The sequence below is a fragment of the Coptis chinensis genome, chromosome 9, assembly GCF_015680905.1.
Source record: "Coptis chinensis isolate HL-2020 chromosome 9, ASM1568090v1, whole genome shotgun sequence".
In the NCBI taxonomy this organism is placed as follows: Eukaryota; Viridiplantae; Streptophyta; class Magnoliopsida; order Ranunculales; family Ranunculaceae; genus Coptis; species Coptis chinensis.
The window spans coordinates 80121665-80145385 of record NC_141464.1 but is presented as its reverse complement, the minus strand read 5'-3'; the positions used below and the strand labels follow the sequence as shown (position 1 = coordinate 80145385).

The following is a 23721-nucleotide window of genomic DNA, read 5'->3' as shown; positions in this document are numbered from 1 at the left end:
CTATCTGAAGATTTTCTACAACCAGCAGGATCTAGTACTCCTCCTGAAATTCTTGACGGTGGTTATAGATTTTATCCGTATTTTAAGGTATTGACTACGTATGATTATAATTTTTTTTAAACTTAAATTGCATGATGCATTTTAAATAGTTTGTTTTTTTTTTATTACTTAAAATATACGTCTATTAGGATTGTGTTGGAGCAATAGATGGAACACATATCCCTGCATTGATTGGTTCAAAGGAGAGAGTTCCTTTTATAAATAGGAAAGGAATTGTTACTCAAAATGTTTTGGTGGCATGTTCGTTTGACTTGCAGTTTCAATATGTTCTTGCCGGTTGGGAAGGTTCGGCTACAGATTCACGTGTTTTAAATTCAGCACTAACAAGGGAAGACAAATTACAAGTACCTGAAGGTACATAATGCTTATTATTATGTTAAATCTTGTGGATTCTTTTGTCATGCTTAATATTCCAAAACCCTTTATACTATTTGAACATGTTTATGATCATAATGCTTAATTTTATTTAATTTGAAATGTAGGTAAATATTATTTGGCTGATGCGGGCTATGCCAATGCACCAAATTTTATTGCTCCATTTCGTGGCACTCGTTATCATTTAAAAGAATTTGGAGTGTTGCATCCTACAAATTACAAAGAGTTATTCAATCTTCGCCATTCATCTTTGAGGAATCTTGTTGAACGTATCATTGGAATCTTGAAAAAGCGGTTTGTTATTTTGGCTCTTCCACCTCCATATCCGTTTGAAACACAAGTAAAGATAGTAATAGCATGTTGCATTCTACACAATCACATACCTAAGAGAGAAACATAATGATGAATTTTTTTTGATAAGGATCAAAGAGAGCAAGAAGAACTTGAAGGAGACTCGGAATGAGGAGACAAGATCTAGAAAACCTTAGTAGAAATAGAATACGAGAAATTGCATCAGATTATAGAAAGTCTATTGCCATTGCAATGTGGAATGACTATTGTGACTATCACAATGCAGATTGATGTAATACTTTTGATTTTGCTTTGGATTTGTTTCATGTTAAGAATGAAATGACCAGTTATACTTGTTTCAAATTAAATATTTTGTGGAATTGTTTTTTTTTTGGGGTGAGAATATGGACATTGTATTTAAGTTATTATTTTCTTTGACTTATAATGTTCTATTATTTTTTTTCAAATATGTAACAGGTTATCAGTGTAACAGATACAATGTGAACCAAACAGTGGGCACGCTGAACTTGTGACAGAACAATTGGCAGCCAAACAACTTCCAGATTAACCTACTTTAAGTTGCACATCTACAGAATTAGATCAGCTAATCCAGGTTGGCTACTACAAATTTTTCTACTGCCAAACAGAGCCTAAAGAAATCAGCATAAAGTAATTTACACATCTTGGAATTAATCATCAACACCTCTTAATCAACTAATTATTCTAGACTTGGGAATTGCATAAAGAAATACTAACCATCTCTCCTGACTATTGTCACCAAGTATGGTACGAGTTTAAAACGGTGTATTTGAAAAAAAACTTAGTTCGTGTTTTAAACGGAACGTTTTGGAAAAAAAACGGAAAAAAAAACGTAAAAAAATGTGGGGCATAAAAACGGGTTTAAAATGGTAAAACGGCTTTAAAACGTATAATACATTAAAAAAAAATGGTAAAAACCGATAATAAAGAATATAATAGATAAAGAGTTTGATTTTTTATAAGAGTGGAAAAAAGAATAGACACATAAAATAAAAATAATAATAATACAAATAAAAGAAAATTCAAATACATGAAAGTATCAAATTATCATTACTCATCCAAATACTATAAATTTTAGATTCAGAACCAAAACACGACTCTAAATAAAATACTACTAATTACCAACTATAATGGCATAATCAAGTACTACAAATAAGTTAATAACTTTAAAATTTCCAATTAATTATTAATAGTCCAAAGCAAAATAGAACTATCTCAATAAGTCAATCTAACGCCCACTCTACAAAAAGGTAAACTCCAAAATCTCATTTTTCTTCTCGCGTTTTTTTTACACTAAAAAAAAAAGGTTTTAAACGGGAGATTTTCAAAATCTCGGGTTTTAAACATTTTTTAAGTTTAAAACGCGTTTTTTTTTTAAAAACCCGGGTTTTAAACTTGAACCAGACGCGTTGCCAATATCTCGGATTTTAAACGCCGCATTTGGTGACAGTGCTCCTGACTTAGGTATGGGTCCATGCCACTTGGGAATTGCATTTGCGTGCTCTACATAAGTTGCATTTGTTCCAGTGCCCAAAATCACAGCAGCAACAACATCATTATTATCGTATCTTCCTCCAGCTGATGTGCCAATTGTATCATTGACCTGCATCAACGCAGCTAGTTCAGTAAAGTCTCTATACACAAGTTCCACTTCAAGTACCGTCAACCTAATCAAGAACACGATAAACCTGGCATCCAAAAAAGATATGGGATGTGCCATGACACCATTCAAAAACACCAGACGTAAATACAAATGCAAATTATGTATATCATGTTCAACTGTATTTAGTATTTACTCAGAAGTGTATTAATAAAACACAACAAGACATTTTATTGGAAAAACAGCATTTTTTGGATCAGTAAAAGAGAAATAAAAACACTGCAAAAGTGCTACACAATTACAGAAATTAGTGTGATATGAAACATCTAAATTTCTTTTTAACGTGGCTATGGTTTAAGTGCCACAAAGGACATTAGGATGTGTTGATATGTCACGATGTGTTTGGGGTGGTATAAGAGCTCACTTCGAAAAAAAGTTGCATTAACTTACCAGAGCAGCCACACGCTTGTCGACACCTTTTCTTTCCAAGGCTTCGGTCAGTTCAGCCCCAACATCTTGGCCAACCTGATTGGGAAGAAACCATTATAATTGAAATCAGAAAAAAAATAAAAATAAAATAAAATAAAAGCGAACCACGGATCGACATATTAAAATGGCACCACCAGTCACTTCATAGAAAAGAAACTTTGGTTTCTCACTTGAACATTATAGGGGGGAATACATTGTCTCCGGCATTCAAGTTCTAAGATTTGTTCTTTAGGTACAGTTTAACATGATTCAATATATTTAGACATCCCAATTTGCTTGGCACTCCGAACCAAACAAGTTGGGATGTCTAGGTCCCTAACCAGACATTAACCGCGTCAGCTATGGCAAAGCCTTTTTTGTCCATGTCATAAGAGTCCAGAATTGATTGATGTTTGCTTCACAAGGAATGAGAACGTGAAACCAAGTTCTCTCTGCTTGCCAGGAGAAACTCAGAAATCTTCACAAATTTTGCTAGTTCTGCAGCAATAAAATCGAATAGTTCCTGTAATCACACGTGTCCAAAACTAAGATACTTTATGTAGAAATCCAAATGCAAAAATGCTGAAGGAAATTATGAACTTACATTTGAAGTGCTAACCATCAAATGCGGAGGAATTCTTGCTTAACAACACGTCCTTCCTTTCCTCCCAACTGTACACGCAACACGCGGAAGTTTGTTCCACCCAAGTCCAATGCATAAAATACTCCGTGCTCATCCCTATAACAAGAAAACAAACAATGGAGTCCGTCATTACTATATAATAATCCAGATGGCAATTCTTTAAATAAAAATATTAAAAAAAAAGAATCAAGAAACCAAGAAAAGAAATAAAAACTTACCCAGTGGGAAGATTATCGACATAGCTAATAAGCATTTTGAACTTACTACCACCTTCAGAAGCTAAACCAGCATGCATTTCAACAAGTAAAGCATCAGCCACTCGTTTTAATTTCGATATTGGCGTCGAACATTTCTCTTCAAATTCTTTTAATATTAACATCGTTTTCCCCCATTTCCCGGAACTATTCATTCTGTCTCATTACCAACGCTGCCCTGCACACACCGTTACTGCACATACCCCCACCGCTACTTTCCCCATCCTTATTACAAAGAAAAAATATAAATTGTATTACAAAGAAAAGAAAATAAAATGGGGTTGTTTATATATCACTTCACAAGAAGACAAATCGCAGTACACATGGTAAATTTCTACAGAACCAAAACCTGTAATCGAGGATCATACTTATTTTTAGTATTTATGTGGGAAATGATTGATAAATTGCAAAGTGCAAAGTTTTCAGTTTCATGGTAGCATTTTGTGTCTAATGGTATCATTTGTATGTGACTCCCACAGCAAATGAGGTGCACACCCTAGTGGTCCTATACTCTTATTCACATACAGATGATCTTCCTGATATTTCCACTGCAAAGATCCTAAACACCAGATTCCAATGTTGTTTAAGTATTCAAATTAAGAATCTCTATCAAGTTTAGAATATTAACTCAAGAAAATTCACATGAAGCTAGTTGAAAGTAGGTATACCGTACCTTGACCACCCATGTCATCTGTTTCACCAGAATGTGAGCAAAGCTTGCACCGCCATACTTGAGCCTCAAGCCAGAGAATCCCTGTAGAAAAGGCTGAATGTAGGCCGCATCTTTTCCCAATGAAATGTAGATGAGAGATGATTGGACCTACTCAGAGGCGTTGCTTTGGCCCAGTTGCAGCTGCAACACCTGAAAACTCTCACAGAGTTGGCATAGCCGATGGTGAAGTGCTGTGCATCCCAAGTTGCCGGAGTTTGTCATAGTTGCCTCAGAAGAACCAAAATTGAGACACTAGGCCGGCCTTCAATGCTACCAATCATCAGCAAACCCTACTTACATTTAGGAGTAGTAAGGCATGTCCAAGAGATTATCCTTCCCAGCATCTAACCAGAAAGTCGATTCCCATCAAGGAAAAGAATATCAAACCAATCGATAATGGAAATGAAAAGAATGGGACTGACAGAAGCAATGCTTCTCTGTTCTATGAGATAATGAGAATATTGTCAGCAGTCCTCCAGCAGTCCCGCCTAATTTCCGCTCATTCATCCACCCTAACACAAAATATTTACTAAAACAAGGTCCAAAGGACTATAAGAATAGCCAATCTTGACGCTTCAAAAAAAAACCCCAACTATGCAAAATTCGTTCAATCATCAAAATCCTAAAAAAGTTTTATTGAGAACTAATATAAAGTTCAATACAGTTGGTGCAATTAAATCTTAAATAAAGAAATGGTTAAATTAAAAGGAATAAAGATAAAATAACAAGTATAAAACTATATAAACACCATATTTTGGGCAACTCGATCAGGAAACAATCTCATTTTTGTGCTAAATTCGCTTCGGATGAACTTGTAGTTGCTCCATCCCTAGATTGTATGTTCTTCAAACAGACAAGGCTATTAAAATGCGAAATGTCCCCCGAGTTGTGTGAACAAAGAACGCTTCGCGCTTGGGACTCTAATTCACCCAATGTTGATTCTTGACAGCCATGAATCATAACATAATCGGAGTCAGAGCTGCAAACACAAGAATCATGATTCATCTCATATTTCTTTTGGTCAAGCTTAGTCCATATATGTCTCTCTGCATCTTCTAAAATCCAAATGATGTAACAATGGCAATCAAGAGAACCAAATACGAGATACAAATATCCCCTAATAACCATTAACTTTAAACTCAACCTGAAATTCAAATCGAACTTGCCATGATTTGGCATTTCAATTTCCTCAATCTTCTCACTTGCAATGTCCATTGAAAGGATTATATGTCTTTTGACACTTTTAAGATATGAAACCCAATATACTTTTCTGTTAGACACCACAGGTTCAGGCCCAGCCGGGCAACGCTCTGGTAGTCTCAACTCTCTCCAAGATGATTTTTGGATGCATGTGCTATCTAAAGTCAACACCGAGAGCCTATGATGATGACGATGATGAACACAACCAAACGTATGATCGCCGGGACATCTTCTTCCACAATTATCAATACAAGCACTATTAACGTCTTCATCATCTTCTTCACCCCCAGAATCAACAACTCCCTCTTCTTCATGTTCTTGTTCTGTCGTAGTCCAATGTGTCATGCGGTAGAGATATTCCCACATTTTATTAATATAATTCTCAAACAATGATCTAATGTTTCTCATTGTATCATATACTTCATCTTCCTCCCCAGAATCATCATCGTCATCGTCATCGTCATCGTCATCGTCATCGTCATGCCTCCCATACCAAGCCAGAATCTTATACTGCTGTATAGTATCGTCATAGATTAGTCGAAAAAAAACATATACCTCTTTTGGGGGAGGAGGTATCTTGGTAGAAATGCGAGTGACCGGGTTGATAATGTGGTAAGAATCCGGATATGTATAAATATTGGGGTCTGGTTCTAACATTTTGTGAACAGCTAACATAAGTAAACCATCACAAGAGTCTAATAAATCAACACAAGAGTCGGTTATTGCCCCAGTTTTGTCCTGGAACATGTCCTGTAATATTTCATATCTCTCTCCAGTAATGACATTATTGCAGAAGTAGAATGAAAAAGTAATCTCATCATACTTAATCCATCCGGGTGGAAGATATCTCGACCGATCGAGGTGACGTTTGACAAACCATGGATCAGAAATAGTTTTGTTCCAACGCTTAGACACACGCTTGAGTGTGAAAAGTGTCTCTGTGGAAACACGGATTAGTATCTCCTGGAAGATGTCATGGGGTAAATTACTAATACTCTTTTCTTCTTCGTCTATTGCTTGTTCTGTTGTACGACAAACTTGGTCCATGAAATTCAATCTGAAACAATTCAACAACGCAAATTTCTAAGTAGTAATACCTAGTGATGAGAAAGAAGGTGACGTCGTGAAAGTTGAAGGAGTTCTTGAATACAAACAGGATGGAAGATCGACTATGGAATAAGTTAAATATATATATGTTTCGAAATCTAATTTTCGAATTCCCATCGAAGTAGTAATTCTAAATTGGATTTGGAATGAAGTGAAGTTTCGAGTTCCAAACGTTTTTCAATAGCATGGACAGATGGACTCTTAACAGGAAGCAAATCTTATCTTATATCTTATATATAATGGGAAAACTTGCCCCCGTTATTAGTCCCCGTATTCTCCTTTTTATACCAAGATTTTTAATCTAAAGGGTACCCAAAACTTTCACCCACCAAATTTTAGAAAGGCTTTAAGTGTAAGGGTATCTTTGTCATTCAACAACAAACTTAAAAAACCAAAAAAAAAAAACGGAAAAACACGGTAACTTCTCCATTCAAAATATGCGCGAGCCAAAATACACCGTTTCAACCGCATCTCCCATCTCTGCCTTCTCTCCATCTCTAACTTCTAAAACTCCATTACAAACTCCAATTTCATTTTCATGTTTTAAAATCCATTACTAACTCCCATTACAAACTCCAATTTCATTTTTTTATCTTCTCTTTTGTATATTCTCTTCTCTACCTCTTATTATCAGTCTCCTTTCTTTTATTAAAAGAATTGCACCGACGAATGGATCAAAGTTAGTTTTTCACATGTCTTTTTCTAACCTCATCCCTTCTTAGTTTGAGCATTTCGTTTGTTTATTTTATATCATTTTCAGTTTTGTGTTTGTTCATGTTTTTCAACGAACAACAGAGTCAGCCAATCGGGTGTAAGCAACGAATGCCTGATACTCAAAGAAGGCATCTGCGTAGTATTAGGGATAGAAATAGATATCAAAGGCGGTTTCAAACACCACATTCGTCTACTCATACAGCAGGTATTCACATTGTGGGTGGCGGCCTTTGTTTATTGACAATCATTTGTCTCGTTCTTGTTTCCGGTTGCCAAAGATCACACCGCTAGCGGCGTGTCGTCTTACCAACATTCGCCGATTGGGCTAGATACACAAACACTCCTAACAATCGCATGCAATTAGGTTTTTTGATTTTGATTTTTTGTTGGTTTCTCATTTTAGTGCAATTAGATTTCTGCTTTAATTATGTTTTCTGCTTTTATTTTATCATAGTTTCTGAGTTAACTGCCTGTTTACAAAGTCTACAGATTATCAGGATGTTAACACTCCTACGACATTATGTTTTCTACTTTTATTTTTTCATTGTTTTCGAAGTTAAGCGCACATTTGGAACCTAGAAATTACTCTCACTCCCTATGTATGAACCTCCCAGTTCCTCTCACTCCAAATGTCTGCCTCTTTTTTTTTCTCATCCCTTCTTTCCTTTATATCTCTTTTTTCCTCCTCTTGTGGGCCACACACCTGTCCCTTCATCCGAAAACTTGCCCCCGTTATTAGTCCCCGTATTCTCCTTTTTATACCAAGATTTTTAATCTAAAGGGTACCCAAAACTTTCACCCACCAAATTTTAGAAAGGCTTTAAGTGTAAGGGTATCTTTGTCATTCAACAACAAACTTAAAAAACCAAAAAAAAAAAACCGAAAAACACGGTAACTTCTCCATTCAAAATATGCGCGAGCCAAAATACACCGTTTCAACCGCATCTCCCATCTCTGCCTTCTCCATCTCTAACTTCTAAAACTCCATTACAAACTCCAATTTCATTTTCATGTTTTAAAATCCATTACTAACTCCCATTACAAACTCCAATTTCATTTTTTATCTTCTCTTTTGTATATTCTCTTCTCTACCTCTTATTATCGGTCTCCTTTCTTTTTATTAAAAGAATTGCACCGACGTATAATGGATCAGGTTAGTTTTTCACATGTCTTTTTTCTAACCTCATCCCTTCTTAGTTTGAGCATTTCGTTTGTTTATTTTATATCATTTTCAGTTTTGTGTTTGTTCATGTTTTTCAACGAACAATGAGTCGCCTAATCGGGTGTAAGCAACTAATGCCCGATACTCAAAGAAGGCATCTGCGTAGTATTAGGGATAGAAATAGATATCAAAGGCGGTTTCAAACACCACATTCGCCTACTCATACAGGGTATTCACATTGTGGGTGGCGGCCTTTGTTTATTGACAATCATTTTGTCGTTCTGCATGTTTTTCGGTTTGGCAAAGATCACACCCTGCGCGTGTGCGTCTTACCAACATTCGTCGACAGGCTAGATACACAAACACTCCTAACAATCGCATGCAATTAGGTTTTTTTATTTTGATTTTTTGTTGGTTTCTCATTTTAGTGCAATTAGATTTCTGCTTTAATTATGTTTTCTGCTTTTATTTTATCATAGTTTCTGAGTTAACTGCCTGTTTACAAAGTCTACAGATTATCAGGATGTTAACACTCCTACGACATTATGTTTTCTACTTTTATTTTTTCATTGTTTCGAAGTTAACCGCCATTTGGAACCTAGAAATTACTCTCACTCCCTATGTATGAACCTCCCAGTTCCTCTCACTCCAAATGTCCGCCTCCCCTTTTTCTCATCCCTTCTTTTCCTTTATATCTTTTTTTCCTCCTCTTGTGGGCCACACACTGTCCCCTTCATCTAAAAACTTGCCCCCCGTTATTAGTCCCTCAGATTCTCCTTTTTATACCAAGATTTTTAATCTAAAGGGTACCCAAAACTTTCACCCACCAAATTTTAGAAAGGCTTTTAAGTGTAAGGGTATCTTTGTCATTCAACAACAAACTTAAAACCAAAAAACGGAAAAACACGGTAACTTCTCCATTCAAAATATATGCGCCGAGCCAAAATACACCGTTTCAACCGTGATCTCCCATCTCGCCTTCTCCATCTCTAACTTCTAAAACTCCATTACAAACTCCAATTTCATTTTCATGTTTTAAAATCCATTACTAACTCCCATTACAAACTCCAATTTCATTTTTTTATCTTCTCTTTTGTATATTCTCTTCTCTACCTCTTATTATCGGGGTCTCCTTTCTTTTTATTAAAAGAATTGCACCGACGCAATGGATCAGGTTAGTTTTTCACATGTCTTTTTCTAACCTCATCCCTTCTTAGTTTGAGCATTTCGTTTGTTTATTTTATATCATTTTCAGTTTTGTGTTTGTTCATGTTTTTCAACGAACAACAGAGTCAGCCAATCGGGTGTAAGCAACGAATGCCTGATACTCAAAGAAGGCATCTGCGTAGTATTAGGGATAGAAATAGATATCAAAGGCGGTTTCAAACACCACATTCGTCTACTCATACAGCAGGTATTCACATTGTGGGTGGCGGCCTTTGTTTATTGACAATCATTTGTCTCGTTTTTGTTTCCTGGGCCAAAGATCACACCTGGCGTGGCATGCGTCTTTTACCAACATTCGTCGACAGGCTAGATACACAAACACTCCTAACAATCGCATGCAATTAGGTTTTTTGATTTTGATTTTTTGTTGGTTTCTCATTTTAGTGCAATTAGATTTCTGCTTTAATTATGTTTTCTGCTTTTATTTTATCATAGTTTCTGAGTTAACTGCCTGTTTACAAAGTCTACAGATTATCAGGATGTTAACACTCCTACGACATTATGTTTTCTACTTTTATTTTTTCATTGTTTTCGAAGTTAATCAGCCTTGGAACCTAGAAATTACTCTCACTCCCTATGTATGAACCTCCCAGTTCCTCACTCCAAATGTCCACGCCTCCCTTTTTTTTCTCATCCCTTCTTTCCTTTATATCTCTTTTTTCCTCCTCTTGTGGGCCACACACTGTCCCTTCATCCTAAAAACTTGCCCCGTTATTAGTCCCCGTGATTCTCCTTTTTATACCAAGATTTTAATCTAAAGGGTACCCAAAACTTTCACCCACCAAATTTTAGAAAGGCTTTAAGTGTAAGGGTATCTTTGTCATTCAACAACAAACTTAAAAACCAAAAAACGGAAAACACGGTAACTTCTCCATTCAAAATATGCGCTGAGCCAAAATACACCGTTTCAACCGTGATCTCCCATCTGCGCTTCTCCATCTCTAACTTCTAAAACTCCATTACAAACTCCAATTTCATTTTCATGTTTTAAAATCCATTACTAACTCCCATTACAAACTCCAATTTCATTTTTTATCTTCTCTTTTTGTATATTCTCTTCTCTACCTCTTATTATCGGGTCTCCTTTCTTTTTTATTAAAAGAATTGACCGACGCGAATGGATCGTTGTTAGTTTTTCACATGTCTTTTTCTAACCTCATCCCTTCTTAGTTTGAGCATTTCGTTTGTTTATTTTATATCATTTTCAGTTTTGTGTTTGTTCATGTTTTTCAGCCAACAATGAGTCACCTAATCGGGTGTAAGCAACTAATGCCCGATACTCAAAGAAGGCATCTGCGTAGTATTAGGGATAGAAATAGATATCAAAGGCGGTTTCAAACACCACATTCGCCTACTCATACAAAGCCAGGTATTCACATTGTGGGTGGCGGCCTTTGTTTATTGACAATCATTTGTCTCGTTGCATGCTTTCCCAGCCAGCATCACACCTCGCTGGCGTGGAAAGCGTCTTTTACCAACATTCGCCGACAAAGCTAGATACACAAACACTCCTAACAATCGCGATGCAATTAGGTTTTTTATTTTGATTTTTGTTGGTTTCTCATTTTAGTGCAATTAGATTTCTGCTTTAATTATGTTTTTTCGCTTTTATTTTATCATAGTTTCGAAGTTAACACTTTGTTTACAAAGTCTACAGATTATCGGGATGTTAACACTCCTAATTTACATTATGTTTTCTACTTTTATTTTTTTCATTGTTTTCGAAGTTAAGCTGCTTTTGTTGGAACCTAGAAATTACTCTCACTCCCTATGTATGAACCTCGGTTCCTCTCACCCAAATGTCCGCCTCCCCTTTTTTTTCTCATCCCTTCTTTCCTTTATATCTCTTTTTTTCCTCCTCTTGTGGGCCACACACCTGTCCCTTCATCCGAAAACTTGCCCCCGTTATTAGTCCCCGTATTCTCCTTTTTATACCAAGATTTTTAATCTAAAGGGTACCCAAAACTTTCACCCACCAAATTTTAGAAAGGCTTTAAGTGTAAGGGTATCTTTGTCATTCAACAACAAACTTAAAACCAAAAAAAAAAAACGGAAAAACACGGTAACTTCTCCATTCAAAATATGCGCGAGCCAAAATACACCGTTTCAACCGCATCTCCCATCTCTGCCTTCTCCATCTCTAACTTCTAAAACTCCATTACAAACTCCAATTTCATTTTCATATTTTAAAATCCATTACTAACTCCCATTACAAACTCCAATTTCATTTTTTTATCTTCTCTTTTGTATATTCTCTTCTCTACCTCTTATTATCAGTCTCCTTTTTTTAATGGATCAGGTTAGTTTTACACATGTCTTTTTCTAACCTCATCCCTTCTTAGTTTGAGCATTTCGTTTTGTTTATTTTATATCATTTTCAGTTTTGTGTTTGTTCATGTTTTTCAACGAACAAATGAGTCACCTAATCGGTGTAAGCAACTAATGCCCGATACTCAAAGAAGGCATCTGCGTAGTATTAGGGATAGAAATAGATATCAAAGGGTTTCAAACACCACATTCGTCTACTCATACAGCAGGTATTCACATTGTGGGTGGCGGCCTTTGTTTATTGACAATCATTTGTCTCTTGCATCGCTTTCCTAGCTTTTCAAAGATCACACCCTCGCGTGTGCGCTCTTTACCAACATTCGTCGACAGGCTAGATACACAAACACTCCTAACAATCGCATGCAATTAGGTTTTTTGATTTTGATTTTTTGTTGGTTTCTCATTTTAGTGCAATTAGATTTCTGCTTTAATTATGTTTTCTGCTTTTATTTTATCATAGTTTCTGAGTTAACTGCCTGTTTACAAAGTCTACAGATTATCAGGATGTTAACACTCCTACGACATTATGTTTTCTACTTTTATTTTTTCATTGTTTCTGAGTTAACTGCCTGTTGGAACCTAGAAATTACTCTCACTCCCTATGTATGAACCTCCCAGTTCCTCTCACTCCAAATGTCTGCCTCCCCTTTTTTCTCATCCCTTCTTTCCTTTATATCTCTTTTTTCCTCCTCTTGTGGGCCACACACCTGTCCCTTCATCCGAAAACTTGCCCCCGTTATTAGTCCCCGTATTCTCCTTTTTATACCAAGATTTTTAATCTAAAGGGTACCCAAAACTTTCACCCACCAAATTTTAGAAAGGCTTTAAGTGTAAGGGTATCTTTGTCATTCAACAACAAACTTAAAAAACCAAAAAAAAAAAACGGAAAAACACGGTAACTTCTCCATTCAAAATATGCGCGAGCCAAAATACACCGTTTCAACCGCATCTCCCATCTCTGCCTTCTCCATCTCTAACTTCTAAAACTCCATTACAAACTCCAATTTCATTTTCATGTTTTAAAATCCATTACTAACTCCCATTACAAACTCCAATTTCATTTTTTTATCTTCTCTTTTGTATATTCTCTTCTCTACCTCTTATTATCAGTCTCCTTTCTTTTATTAAAAGAATTGCACTGACGCAATGGATCAGGTTAGTTTTTCACATGTCTTTTTCTAACCTCATCCCTTCTTAGTTTGAGCATTTCGTTTGTTTATTTTATATCATTTTCAGTTTTGTGTTTGTTCATGTTTTTCAACGAACAACAATTGATTAATCGACCAATCGGTGTAAGCAACGAATGCCTGATACTCAAAGAAGGCATCTGCGTAGTATTAGGGATAGAAATAGATATCAAAGGCGGTTTCAAACACCACATTCGTCTACTCATACAGCAGGTATTCACATTGTGGGTGGCGGCCTTTGTTTATTGACAATCATTTGTCTCGTTGCATTGTTTCCCGGCCAAAGATCACACCCTGGCGGCGTGTCGTCTTTACCAACATTCGCCGATTGGGCTAGATACACAAACACTCCTAACAATCGCATGCAATTAGGTTTTTGATTTTGATTTTTGTTGGTTTCTCATTTTAGTGCAATTAGATTTCTCGCTTTAATTATGTTTTTCGCTTTTATTTTATCATAGTTTTCGAAGTTAATCGCTTTGTTTAAAAGTCTACAGATTATCGGGGATGTTAACACTCCTACGACATTATGTTTTCTACTTTTATTTTTTCATTGTTTTCGAAGTTAACCGCCTGTTGGAACCTAGAAATTACTCTCACTCCCTATGTATGAACCTCCCAGTTCCTCTCACTCCAAATGTCCGCCTCCCTTTTTTTTTCTCATCCCTTCTTTCCTTTATATCTCTTTTTTTCCTCTTGTGGGCCACACACTGTCCCTTCATCCCGACGATTCTCCTCCTTTCGCATTACCTCGGCCCATCGCCCGCTTAGGGTTCCGCGGCTATGTTCCATCATCCCCCTCCTATCGGGTTACCATGCCCTCATTCTTTTTGACTTGGTCCACGGTTCTAATATGGGCCACTACAAATGCCCCTTCTCGACGTCAGCGGCCATATATCGGGCACACGAGGTCGAAGAACCCCCTCTCTTTCCTCTTCCACTATTCCATGTTTTTTCTGGGGCAGGTGATGAGAGGCACTCATCACGCGTTTTTTTCGACGCCCTCTTGGTCCCCGGCAGCTACGCATGTCATCATTTGGTCGGCCTCGACCGATGCTTCGCTTTCCCTCACCGGCTGAAGTTACGCTTTTACCCTCGGTCTATTTAAACCCCCCTTTTCTCTTCTTCTTCCCTCACTTTCTTTCTTCTGATTTTGCTCTTTTCTCTCCAGCCTCCATTTTCACCATTCTTCAAGTCTTCATCGGAGTGCAAGTTCTCCTCAGCGGTGGTTCCCCCAGCATCTTCTCCTATCTCCGTTTGTCTCTCAAGATTCTCCCCGACTCCCTTTCCTCACCGATAGGTATGCGTTTCCTTAGCCTTCCCTTCTTTTTGTTGTATTGTTCTCCCATTATCGTTGTAAAACTTTTGATTCCCCGGAGTCCCGTTCATCTTCTTTCCGATGTCGGGCCATTTGGATCTATTGACTCTATCTCTTTCGCTCAACGAGCACTCACTCGCCCCACTCCTCCTCGCCTTCCTTCTCTTCCACCTCTCCGGCCGTCCTTCTAATCCTTCTACCTACCACCGCCTCCCCTAGATCTCGTAGGACCTAACTTAGATGCCCTCGGGCGCTTTTATGGTGTTCCAACCCGACGCCATGTTGGAGCACGCGGCCTTCGCTACCCATTATCCACATCTAGTTCCTCACCGACCGGGCTCATCGGGTCATTACCGTAGGTCAAATAGTTGCCGGTCTCATGCGGCCCCTTACCCTCTTTGATGTGGAAGTCCGCGAATCACTTTAACATTCCCCCGCCAAGGTATAGGGAACTTTGAGGATAATGTATGCCGCTAACTCCTACAACCGATCTCATAACCCCTCAAATTACCACAAATTACGACATATACTCCCACTACTATCTCAAAACAAAGACCAAGGACGTAAGCATAGGATACCAGTCCTTCCGCTCGTCCTAAGAAATAGTCTTTTCTCCTCGCTTACTACCTCCGGACAAGGTTTGCACCACTACCCGCTTCTATGTTTCAGTAACTTCTTATCCGCGGACATCCCATCTTCCCTCGACTCTTAACCATCTCGCTTTTCATTGCCGTGGTGAGTTCCGTGGTTCTTTTCCCCGTTATTCTCACCGCTTTCCATCCGGTTTATTAACTTGCCTCGCTTTTGTCTACAGTTGGCGGCCGATTCCAAATCTCAGATTTACGACGACGCCTCTTGCCCGATCTTTGACCAAACTCCGCTGCCTCCAGGCTCGCTTCAAGCCGACTTGCTAGGCGTTCACCCCACCAGCGACTCCCCTACTCCCCCTTCCCGCTCTCAACACCTTCCGCGGCCTATCCGGACCATTTTTTCGCCCTCCTCCTCCCAAGGAACGAAAGCCCCGCGCCTCCCCTCCTTCCAAGAAGCGTTCTCGTACCCAAAGTTCTCAACAGCCCCCGCCTCAGTTTTCCTCTCCTTCTTCCGGCTCCCGTCCCCCTCCAGATACCCATCTTTCCGCTACCTCCTGTGTCCCTCCCTCCTTCCGCTCTATCTCCCCTGGATCGACTCAAGACACCTCTCTCCCCCCCCATCGAAAACATGGATGTCCACAAGTAAACTTTTGATAGTGACTCGGGGGAGGAGGAAGAGGTCATCGAGATTCCTCCCACCGAGGTGCGGTGACCACCGAACGGCCGCCTCTAAAAGAGGCCGCGGACCTCATGCTCGCAGAGTTCTGAACTCCCCCGCAAAGACGACCTCGCATCGTGGGATGTTGCCTCCATCCCCATCCGTCCAAACTTCTGAGCCCCCCTCCCTCCCCTCCTCCCCGAGCCGGATAAGGCCCGCGCGCCCTGCCCCGCCTCCTCGATACCCCGGCACTCCACCATACCGTTGCGAAGAATTCCGCCAGATTCAAGCAGCGCGAACCGTCGGGTAAACCTTTGACGACTCCGCCTCTAGATAACGCCGGTGGCCTCCTCCTTATTCTACAGCTCTCATTTGCCCCGATAAGATATCGCTTTTTGCCGACGGAGGCACGTTTGACTCGTGATCGCACCTTCCGTACAGACACAAATTGGGAAAGGGTATGTCGATTATTCGTCATCGTTTTTTTAAAACTCTCCCTTTGCATCTCAGTCGGGTTTTGACGTATCCTTTATGATTCGGTCTTCGCCCGGAACAAACCGGGCTGCCTTTGAAAAGGAGTTGGACGGACCGGGCTTAAGGGCAACCAATGCCGGTTTCGCGTTCAGATTTGAGGCCGCCAACCTAGCCAAACTTCAAGCTCAAGATTTAATTCACGGATCGCTGGAGCGTATCCACCAACAAGACATGGACCAAGTCAACGATCGTCTCGAAGTCAAGAACGGGAATCCTTCTTCATCATCATCACTCAACGTGGATTCTCGCCTCAACAAAGATCAAGAGATCTGGGGAGCTCTCAAACAAAGAACAACCAAGAGGCCCTCACCGCGGAGTCTCAAAAGAACTTGGCTGATATGAATATTCTTCGGGATCGTTTCAAGCTTCTGGCCGACAAGAGGGTGGCCAAGAAACTCCAAGAAGCAATGGAGCGGCTTACTCAAGAAGGTCGTCTTCTCCCCGAAACTCTTGGTACTCCAGCGACTGGCTCCACTGAGGCTCCCGAGGATTCTTTACCGGCTCAGGATGCCGCAGCTTTACCCACTGAGCCCTCCGAAGATGCGGCTACCGCCCATGAGATGTTGTAGAGAATTTTGTGTTTGTAATCTTGTATTTTTGTTCTTCTAACTCTGCAGTGGGTCATACTCACTCTTTTCCATTTGCTATCTTATTGTACTATTGCCTTGGGGCTTTGCATGTTATTTTACTGTCTCTTTATCAATTGCTGCTACTTATCAGTTGGATTCTCCACCTTTTTCTTCCTCTACCACTCTGATCCTTTCCACGCTCTCTTCTTTCATTGAACCACCATCGGGCTCACCAAACCTGCCCTTTTCTCTCAAGCACAATGTAAACAATCGGGGCTTTCTTTACCCCTCTATCTCTTTGTATATCCGATCCGATCCTGGAGGGCTCCTCCCACTCAGCGTGGTCTCTCCCTTTTGGGGCTCTCTCGGCTACCCCATGCATTTTCACAACTTCTGATCCAGGGAGGGCTCATCCCACTCCACGGACTCTTTAGGACTTCAGCTGCCGGTCTCTCTCATTGCCCCATGTGTCACTCGCGATCTCCGGGATCTTCCGGGGCTCCTCCCACTCCGCATGTGTCCTCGTGTCTCTCTTTTTGGGGCTCGCGGCTGCCTCGTGCATTTTCACAACTCGATCCGGGAGGGCTCATCCCACTCCACGGACTCTCTAGGACTTCAGCTGCCGGGACTCTCTCATTGCCCCATGTGTCTCGTGATCTCGGGATCGAGTCCGGAGGGCTCCTCCCACCGCGTGGTCTCTCCTCTTTTGGGGCTCTCTCGGCTGCCCCCGCATTTCTCACAACTCGATCGGGGAGGGCTCCTCCCACTCCACGGACTCTCTAAGACTTCACCTGCCGGGACTCTCTATTGCCCCATGTATGTGTTCTCGTGATCTCTCGATCCGCGGAGGGCTCCTCCCACTCCGCGTGGTCTCTCCTTTTGGGGCTCTCTGGCTGCCCCCTGCATTTCTCACAACTCTGATCCGGGGAGGGCTCATCCCACTCCACGGACTCTTTAGGACTTCAGCTGCCGGGACTCTCTCATTGCCCCATGTGTCCTCGCATATCTCATCTCTGGTTCATGGAGGGCTCCTCCCACTCCGCGAGGTCTCTCCCTTTTGGGGCTCTCTGGCTGCCCCATGCATTTCTCACAACTCGATCCGGGAGGGCTCATCCCACTCCACCGGACTCTTTAGGACTTCACCTGGGGGCTCTCTCATTGCCCCATGTGTCCCTCGTGATCTCTCGATCCCGCGGAGGGCTCCTCCCACTCCTTGGGGAGATCTCTCTCCCTTTGCATTTCTCACAACTCGATCCGGGAGGGCTCATCCCACTCCACGGACTCTTTAGACTTTCAAGCCTGCCGGGGCTCTCTCATTGCCCCATGTGTCCCTCGCATCTCTGATCCGCGGAGGGCTCCTCCCACTCCGCGAGATCTCTCCCTTGCATTTCTCACAACTCTGATCCGGGGAGGGCTCATCCCACTCCACGGACTCTTTAAGACTTCAACTGCTGGGGCTCTCTCATTGCCCCGTGCATCTAGTTTACATTTTGCTTTTAACGCTAGGCATAACAAACGTCTTTCCATTCACAAAAGTGCTGTGGTCTTATACATTTACATACAGCTCTAGTCCCTTGTTCCGGACTTCATTACCTTACATGGCACAACATTACATTCGGTTATAGAATTTTTTCAAAGATCCTTATATTCCATGGTTTCTCAATTCGCCCTCGCTGGGTTCAGAGCTTTGCGCGCTACTGGCCTCCCACTTCCACCACGGTGTATGGCCCTCCCAATTTGGGCCCAGCTTCCCGCCCTTTTCCTCTTTTTGTAATCAAGGCCACTCTGCGTAATACCAATTCTCCTACCCTCGCGGGCGGGGGCGACCTCTCTTGTCAGATCGCTCGCAGAACCTCCGCGGATACTCCTCTAGCCGGATGCGGGGCGAAGTCCCTTTGTCTCGGCCCACTGTGTTCAAGTCTCCCGCCAATATACGCCAGTTTGTCCCCTCCTCCACCGCTCTGGTCCTCCCAGTAGCCGCTACCATTTCTGAGGGTATGACCGCCTCGACGCCGTATGCTAAGGCAAACGGGGTCTCCTTTGTACTTCCCCGCGGGGTGGTCCGGTACGCCCAGAGCACATGGTTCAGCTCATCGCCCACGCGCCATTTTTGTCTTCTAGCTTCCTTTTCAGGTTGTTCATTATTATTTTGTTGGAAGATTCCGCTTGTCCATTGCCCTCAGGATTGTAGGGGGCCGAGAACCCTTGCTTCACCTTGTACCCCTTTAGGAACGCGCCACCTTGGCTCCCCGCGGAACTGTGGTTCCGTTGTTCATGGATGATGGCATACGGCAATCCAAACCGCATATGATATTCTCCCATAGAAACTTAATTACTTGTGCTTCCTTGACCTGCCGCAAAGGGATCGCGCTTCTATCCATTTTGTAAAGTAGTCCGGGGCCGCCAAAGATGTACCTCCTCTTGTCGCTGGCCCCATGGGCAGCGGCCCCACTATATCCATAGCCCACATGGCAAATGGCCATGGATTGGAGACATTATGTAGGATTCCGCGGGGAGCTTAATATGAGCCGTGAAAACTTCTCGACACTTATCGTGATTTCTTGGCTAACTCCATCGCGTCTCTCTTCTTCATGGGGCCAAAAATAACCCTGTGTTAAAAGCCGGTGCTCTGTGGTTCTTCCCGCGGAATGACTTCCACAATCTCCTTCATGCAATTCTGCCAACACTTCTAAAGCCAATCGAGGTCCCAGGCACCTCAACAAAGGTCCATTGAAATTTTTTTTGTATAATTCGGCCCCACCGTGACATATCTCCGCTGATGTCCGCTCCAATCTTCTCTTTTCTCTTTTGTCCGTCACCTCCCTTCCCTCCAGGAAATCCTTAATGGGATTTATCCAACACCCTTCGTTTTCCCCTATCTGGCATGCCTCTTCCGCTTCCCCTGTGCTAGGCCTCTCCAACAGTCTTACGCTTATAATCCTTTCCTCGGACCCAGGCATGGCTGCCGATACGTACGCTAGAGCATCCGCGTGCCTATTCTCGCCGCGACCCAGATGTACAAACTGGATTTTCTCGAACTTGTTGGATCTCTTGTGTAACACTTCCAGATACTTCGCCATTCTCGGGCATCGGGCCGTGAACCCCCCATTAGCCTGACATACTACCAGATTCGAATCTGAGTACACAATCAGCTCTTTCACCCCCAAATCCTCGGCCATTCTCATCCCGGCTATCACTGCTTCATACTCCGCTTCATTGCTGGTTGCCGCGAAGCCTAACTTCATAGTCTAGTTCTATTCTGTTGTTTTCGGGCGTGACCAACACGACCCCTATTCCGCTACAAGTATCGGTGGCTGACCCATCCACAAACACCCTCCATCCGTTTCTTTTGTCCCAAGGGTCTAGAAAGTCGGTCTCCACCTCTTTCTCCGGTTCCATCACCATCTCCTCTCCCCACGTGGGATCCTCAGCCGGGAACTCAGCAAGGAACTCCGCCCCATCGCTCGAGCCTTCTCCATGGGTCCTTACTCGAGCATCAGATCTCATAAGCACTAAGCATCACCGCCCACTTCAACATTCTTCCTGACCTTTCTGTCCTTAACGCCTGTTTGAGAGGCAAGTTCGTGACGACAACAACCGAATGGGACTCGAAGTAGGGTTTCAGTTTCAGCGACGAGAAAACCAACGCCAAGGCATACCTCTCCACCCTGCTATACCGCTGGCGTCGCAGGGCCCAAGAATGTTTTGCTTTCTCGAAGTACACCGCTTCTCCACCCCTGTCTACACGAGACGGACCAACACCGAACTCATCACTGCACTCGGTGGCACAAGTACAAGTACAACTTCTCCCCTCTTCGGGCCGAGAGACAAGAAAGGAGCCTTGCCCAAATACCCTTCAACTCTTTGAATGCCTCCTCGTGACTCGGCCTGTCCATAAGAAACCGGAGTCTTCCTCAAGCCGATACAGCCGCCTCGTGACTTATCGATGACTTGGCAATGAACCTATTCAACGCCGCCACCTTTCCCGCTAGTAGCCAGACTTCCTTAACATTCTGCGGGGAAGGCATTTCTATCACCGATCTTATCCGCTCGGATTGGCCTCGATTCCCGGTGAGTCACGATGTACCCGTGAACTTTCCCGCGGTCACCCGGGCGTGCACTTCTCGGATTCAACTTTAAATTATACCTCCGCAGATCCCAAACGCTTTCCCCAGAAGCCCTCTAAATGCCTTCCTGACATGCTCTTTTTCTCCACCATATCATCTATGTATACTTCAATTCCCCTCCGAATCTTGCTTTCAAACATTTTCTCCCCAACCTTTGGAAAGTGGCTCCCCGTGATTCTTCAAGCCCAAATGGCATCCTTGTATAACAAAGACGCTCCGCCTTCTACCACAAATGTTGTTTTCTCCCCGATCCGCCCATACATCGCGAATTTGATTGTATCCCATAGATGCGCCCATGAATGAGAATATTTTGTACCCGGCCGTGTTCTATCCACCAGCCTCATCTACCCGCGGCATGGGGTAGCTATCCTTTCGGACACTCTTTTATTTACATCCGCGGAAGTCAACACACATCGGACCTTTGCCATTCTTTTTTCGTACCGCTGACCACATTGACAACCACTCGGTGAACTCGCGGTTTCAGATATGCCCGCCCCCCTTAAGCCCGTGATACTTCCTCGTGATGCCCTCCGTGATACTTTGGTCCGATGCTCGCGATCCTTTGCCTCACCGGCTTAGCATCTTCCTTCATGTGCAACCGTGGCATGCAAATTTGGATCTAACCCGGTTACGTCCTCCACCGTCCAAGCAAACACATCCCTGTTCTCCGACAAGAACTGTACCAGTCTACTCTTCCAACACTCTGACAGCCCGGATCCTATCGAGGTAAATCTCTCTTCCTCCCCATCCCCTATGTTAACCACTTCAATTTCGTCTAACGTCTTTGGGCCCTCCGCTAGTTCCCTCTTACTTTCCGCGGGGGCACCCTGTAATTGCTATGCCTGCCTTTTCCTGGGGTGGGAACTTTTTCTTCGTTCCGTGGACCAACCGCTTCATCGCGGTCTCTATGGTTGTTCTTGGCGTTATTTTGGTCCCCATGGACCTCGTGGTATTCCCCTGGCCGGAGTTGGGAACCGTATCACCGGTAGTAAGTAGACGGGACGACCTTCATCTCATGGATCCACCTCCTCCCCAAAATGGCGCCAGATCGTGGAGGCGGAATCTACCACCATGAATCGGGTGAACATCGCCACCGGTCCCAGAGTTACCGGGCAACAAGACTTCCCAAGAGGCTCGGTCATGCTACCATTGAACCCGCATAAATCGCAGGCGGGGGTCTCTAACCGCTTCGGGTTCATTCTCATTTCTTCCAGCTCCTTTGAACAACAGTCCACCGCGACTACCACAATCAACCAATACTCTTTCACCATATAATTGCCCATCGCTACCGCGGATAACCAACGCGATCCTCATGGGGAGTCTACTGCCCGCAAGTCCGCTTCTTCGAAAACAATCTGATCTTTTTGTCCTCGGTTAACCTTATCCTGTATGGCGGTACCTCATTCCTATCGCCGATCTCATTGGATGCTCGCCGCCCTCCTCACCCTATCCCTATGTGCATTATGACTCAACACCTCCCCGCTAAAAATAACATGTATAGTCCCCTAATATCTGATCCTGTCCGCGCCCATGCTCCTCATTCTCGCGACCTCCTCACGAACTCCCCTATTTTGCCCCTTTCCACCAATCTACGTACCATCCACTTCAAGATAACAGCTTCATCCGTCTCTCATGATTCCGTGATCCGGTGATATGCAATGAATAACGGTCTATCGGAAGCTCTATTGGGTTGTTCCACGGTCCTTCAGACCCCAGTAAATGTTTGATCAACGGCAATATTTCGCTTCAATGGTCTATTCAAATGGCGCCACCTCCACTTCCCTCGTATGGCCTCCTTTCTCTATTCTCGGCGAATCCCTTCCTTGCTCTCCACCCTCGGGGTTTTACCGCGGTTCCTCGCCGCTTTCCCTATCCGCGGCACCCTCCCTTCGGTGCTCCCCGCCTTTCCAAGGACAACATAGCTTTCCCCGACCTTTTCGATTCCTTCCGGTAAGGTGTCCTCATATCTCGATGTATTTTCCACCCGCGGATAGAGCTCATGCAAAGTCGCGATCTCATTCTTTCGCGACCGATTGGTGCACTCCTGTTCTCGGTCGCGAAACCCTCGCCGAACGCGATAATCATGGGTTTTCGTCCGTGTTCTCGACCTTCGTGAGTCTCAAACTTTGAACCGACACAAATACCCTCATCGTCTCCCCGACCTTTGTCTCACATTGAACAACGCTTTGCTATGTCCACCGCCGCTTTTCTTCGGTGGATGAAATGGTCTATAAACGCTTTGTTCCAAATTTCTTGAAAATTCCTTTATGCTCCCCGGGCCGCAATCGATAGTACCAATCGACGCCTCCTTTCAAACCGGGCCGGAACATCATGCACCGCAGCCCATCATACACCTCGACTTTGCCATAACGGCATTTGTTGCCTAAAGTGGAGGATGTGGATCTGCCGGGTCACCTTTTCCCGCCGTTACCTCTCAAATCTAGGTTGGTTAAAACGCCGGAACCTCCGAGGACCCAATCCCTCCGCCAACGGGTCATGGGTTTAGCCCCAACCACCACCGCCGGCTCCGCCGACTCTTCACCTTCGACCGGTTCACT

General features: G+C 42.8%; 1 protein-coding gene across 1 annotated transcript; it reads right to left on the bottom strand.

Moving 5' to 3' along the window:
* Positions 1–1330: 1330 nt before the first annotated feature.
* LOC147478508 (hexokinase-2-like) lies at positions 1331–3824 on the bottom strand. The gene is made up of 5 exons (XM_086586254.1): positions 3695–3824; positions 3438–3572; positions 2816–2890; positions 2148–2368; positions 1331–1376 (listed from the first exon to the last, which is right to left on the bottom strand). The coding sequence occupies exons 2-5, from the start codon at positions 3453–3455 to the stop codon at positions 1331–1333; spliced, it is 360 nt and encodes a 119-aa protein (XP_086442380.1). The 5' UTR covers positions 3456–3572; positions 3695–3824.
* Between the last annotated feature and the right edge of the window lie 19897 nt (positions 3825–23721).

Bases quoted from the DNA above. Each gene is read 5' to 3' on its own strand.
- LOC147478508 (XM_086586254.1), bottom strand. The intron at 2,369-2,815 runs GTAAGTTAATGC...GCGTTGATGCAG, and splicing joins ACAAGCGTGTGGCTGCTCTG to GTCAATGATACAATTGGCAC. The intron at 1,377-2,147 runs GTTTTTAAAAAA...TGATTTCTTTAG, and splicing joins GGTTCAAGTTTAAAACCCGG to GCTCTGTTTGGCAGTAGAAA.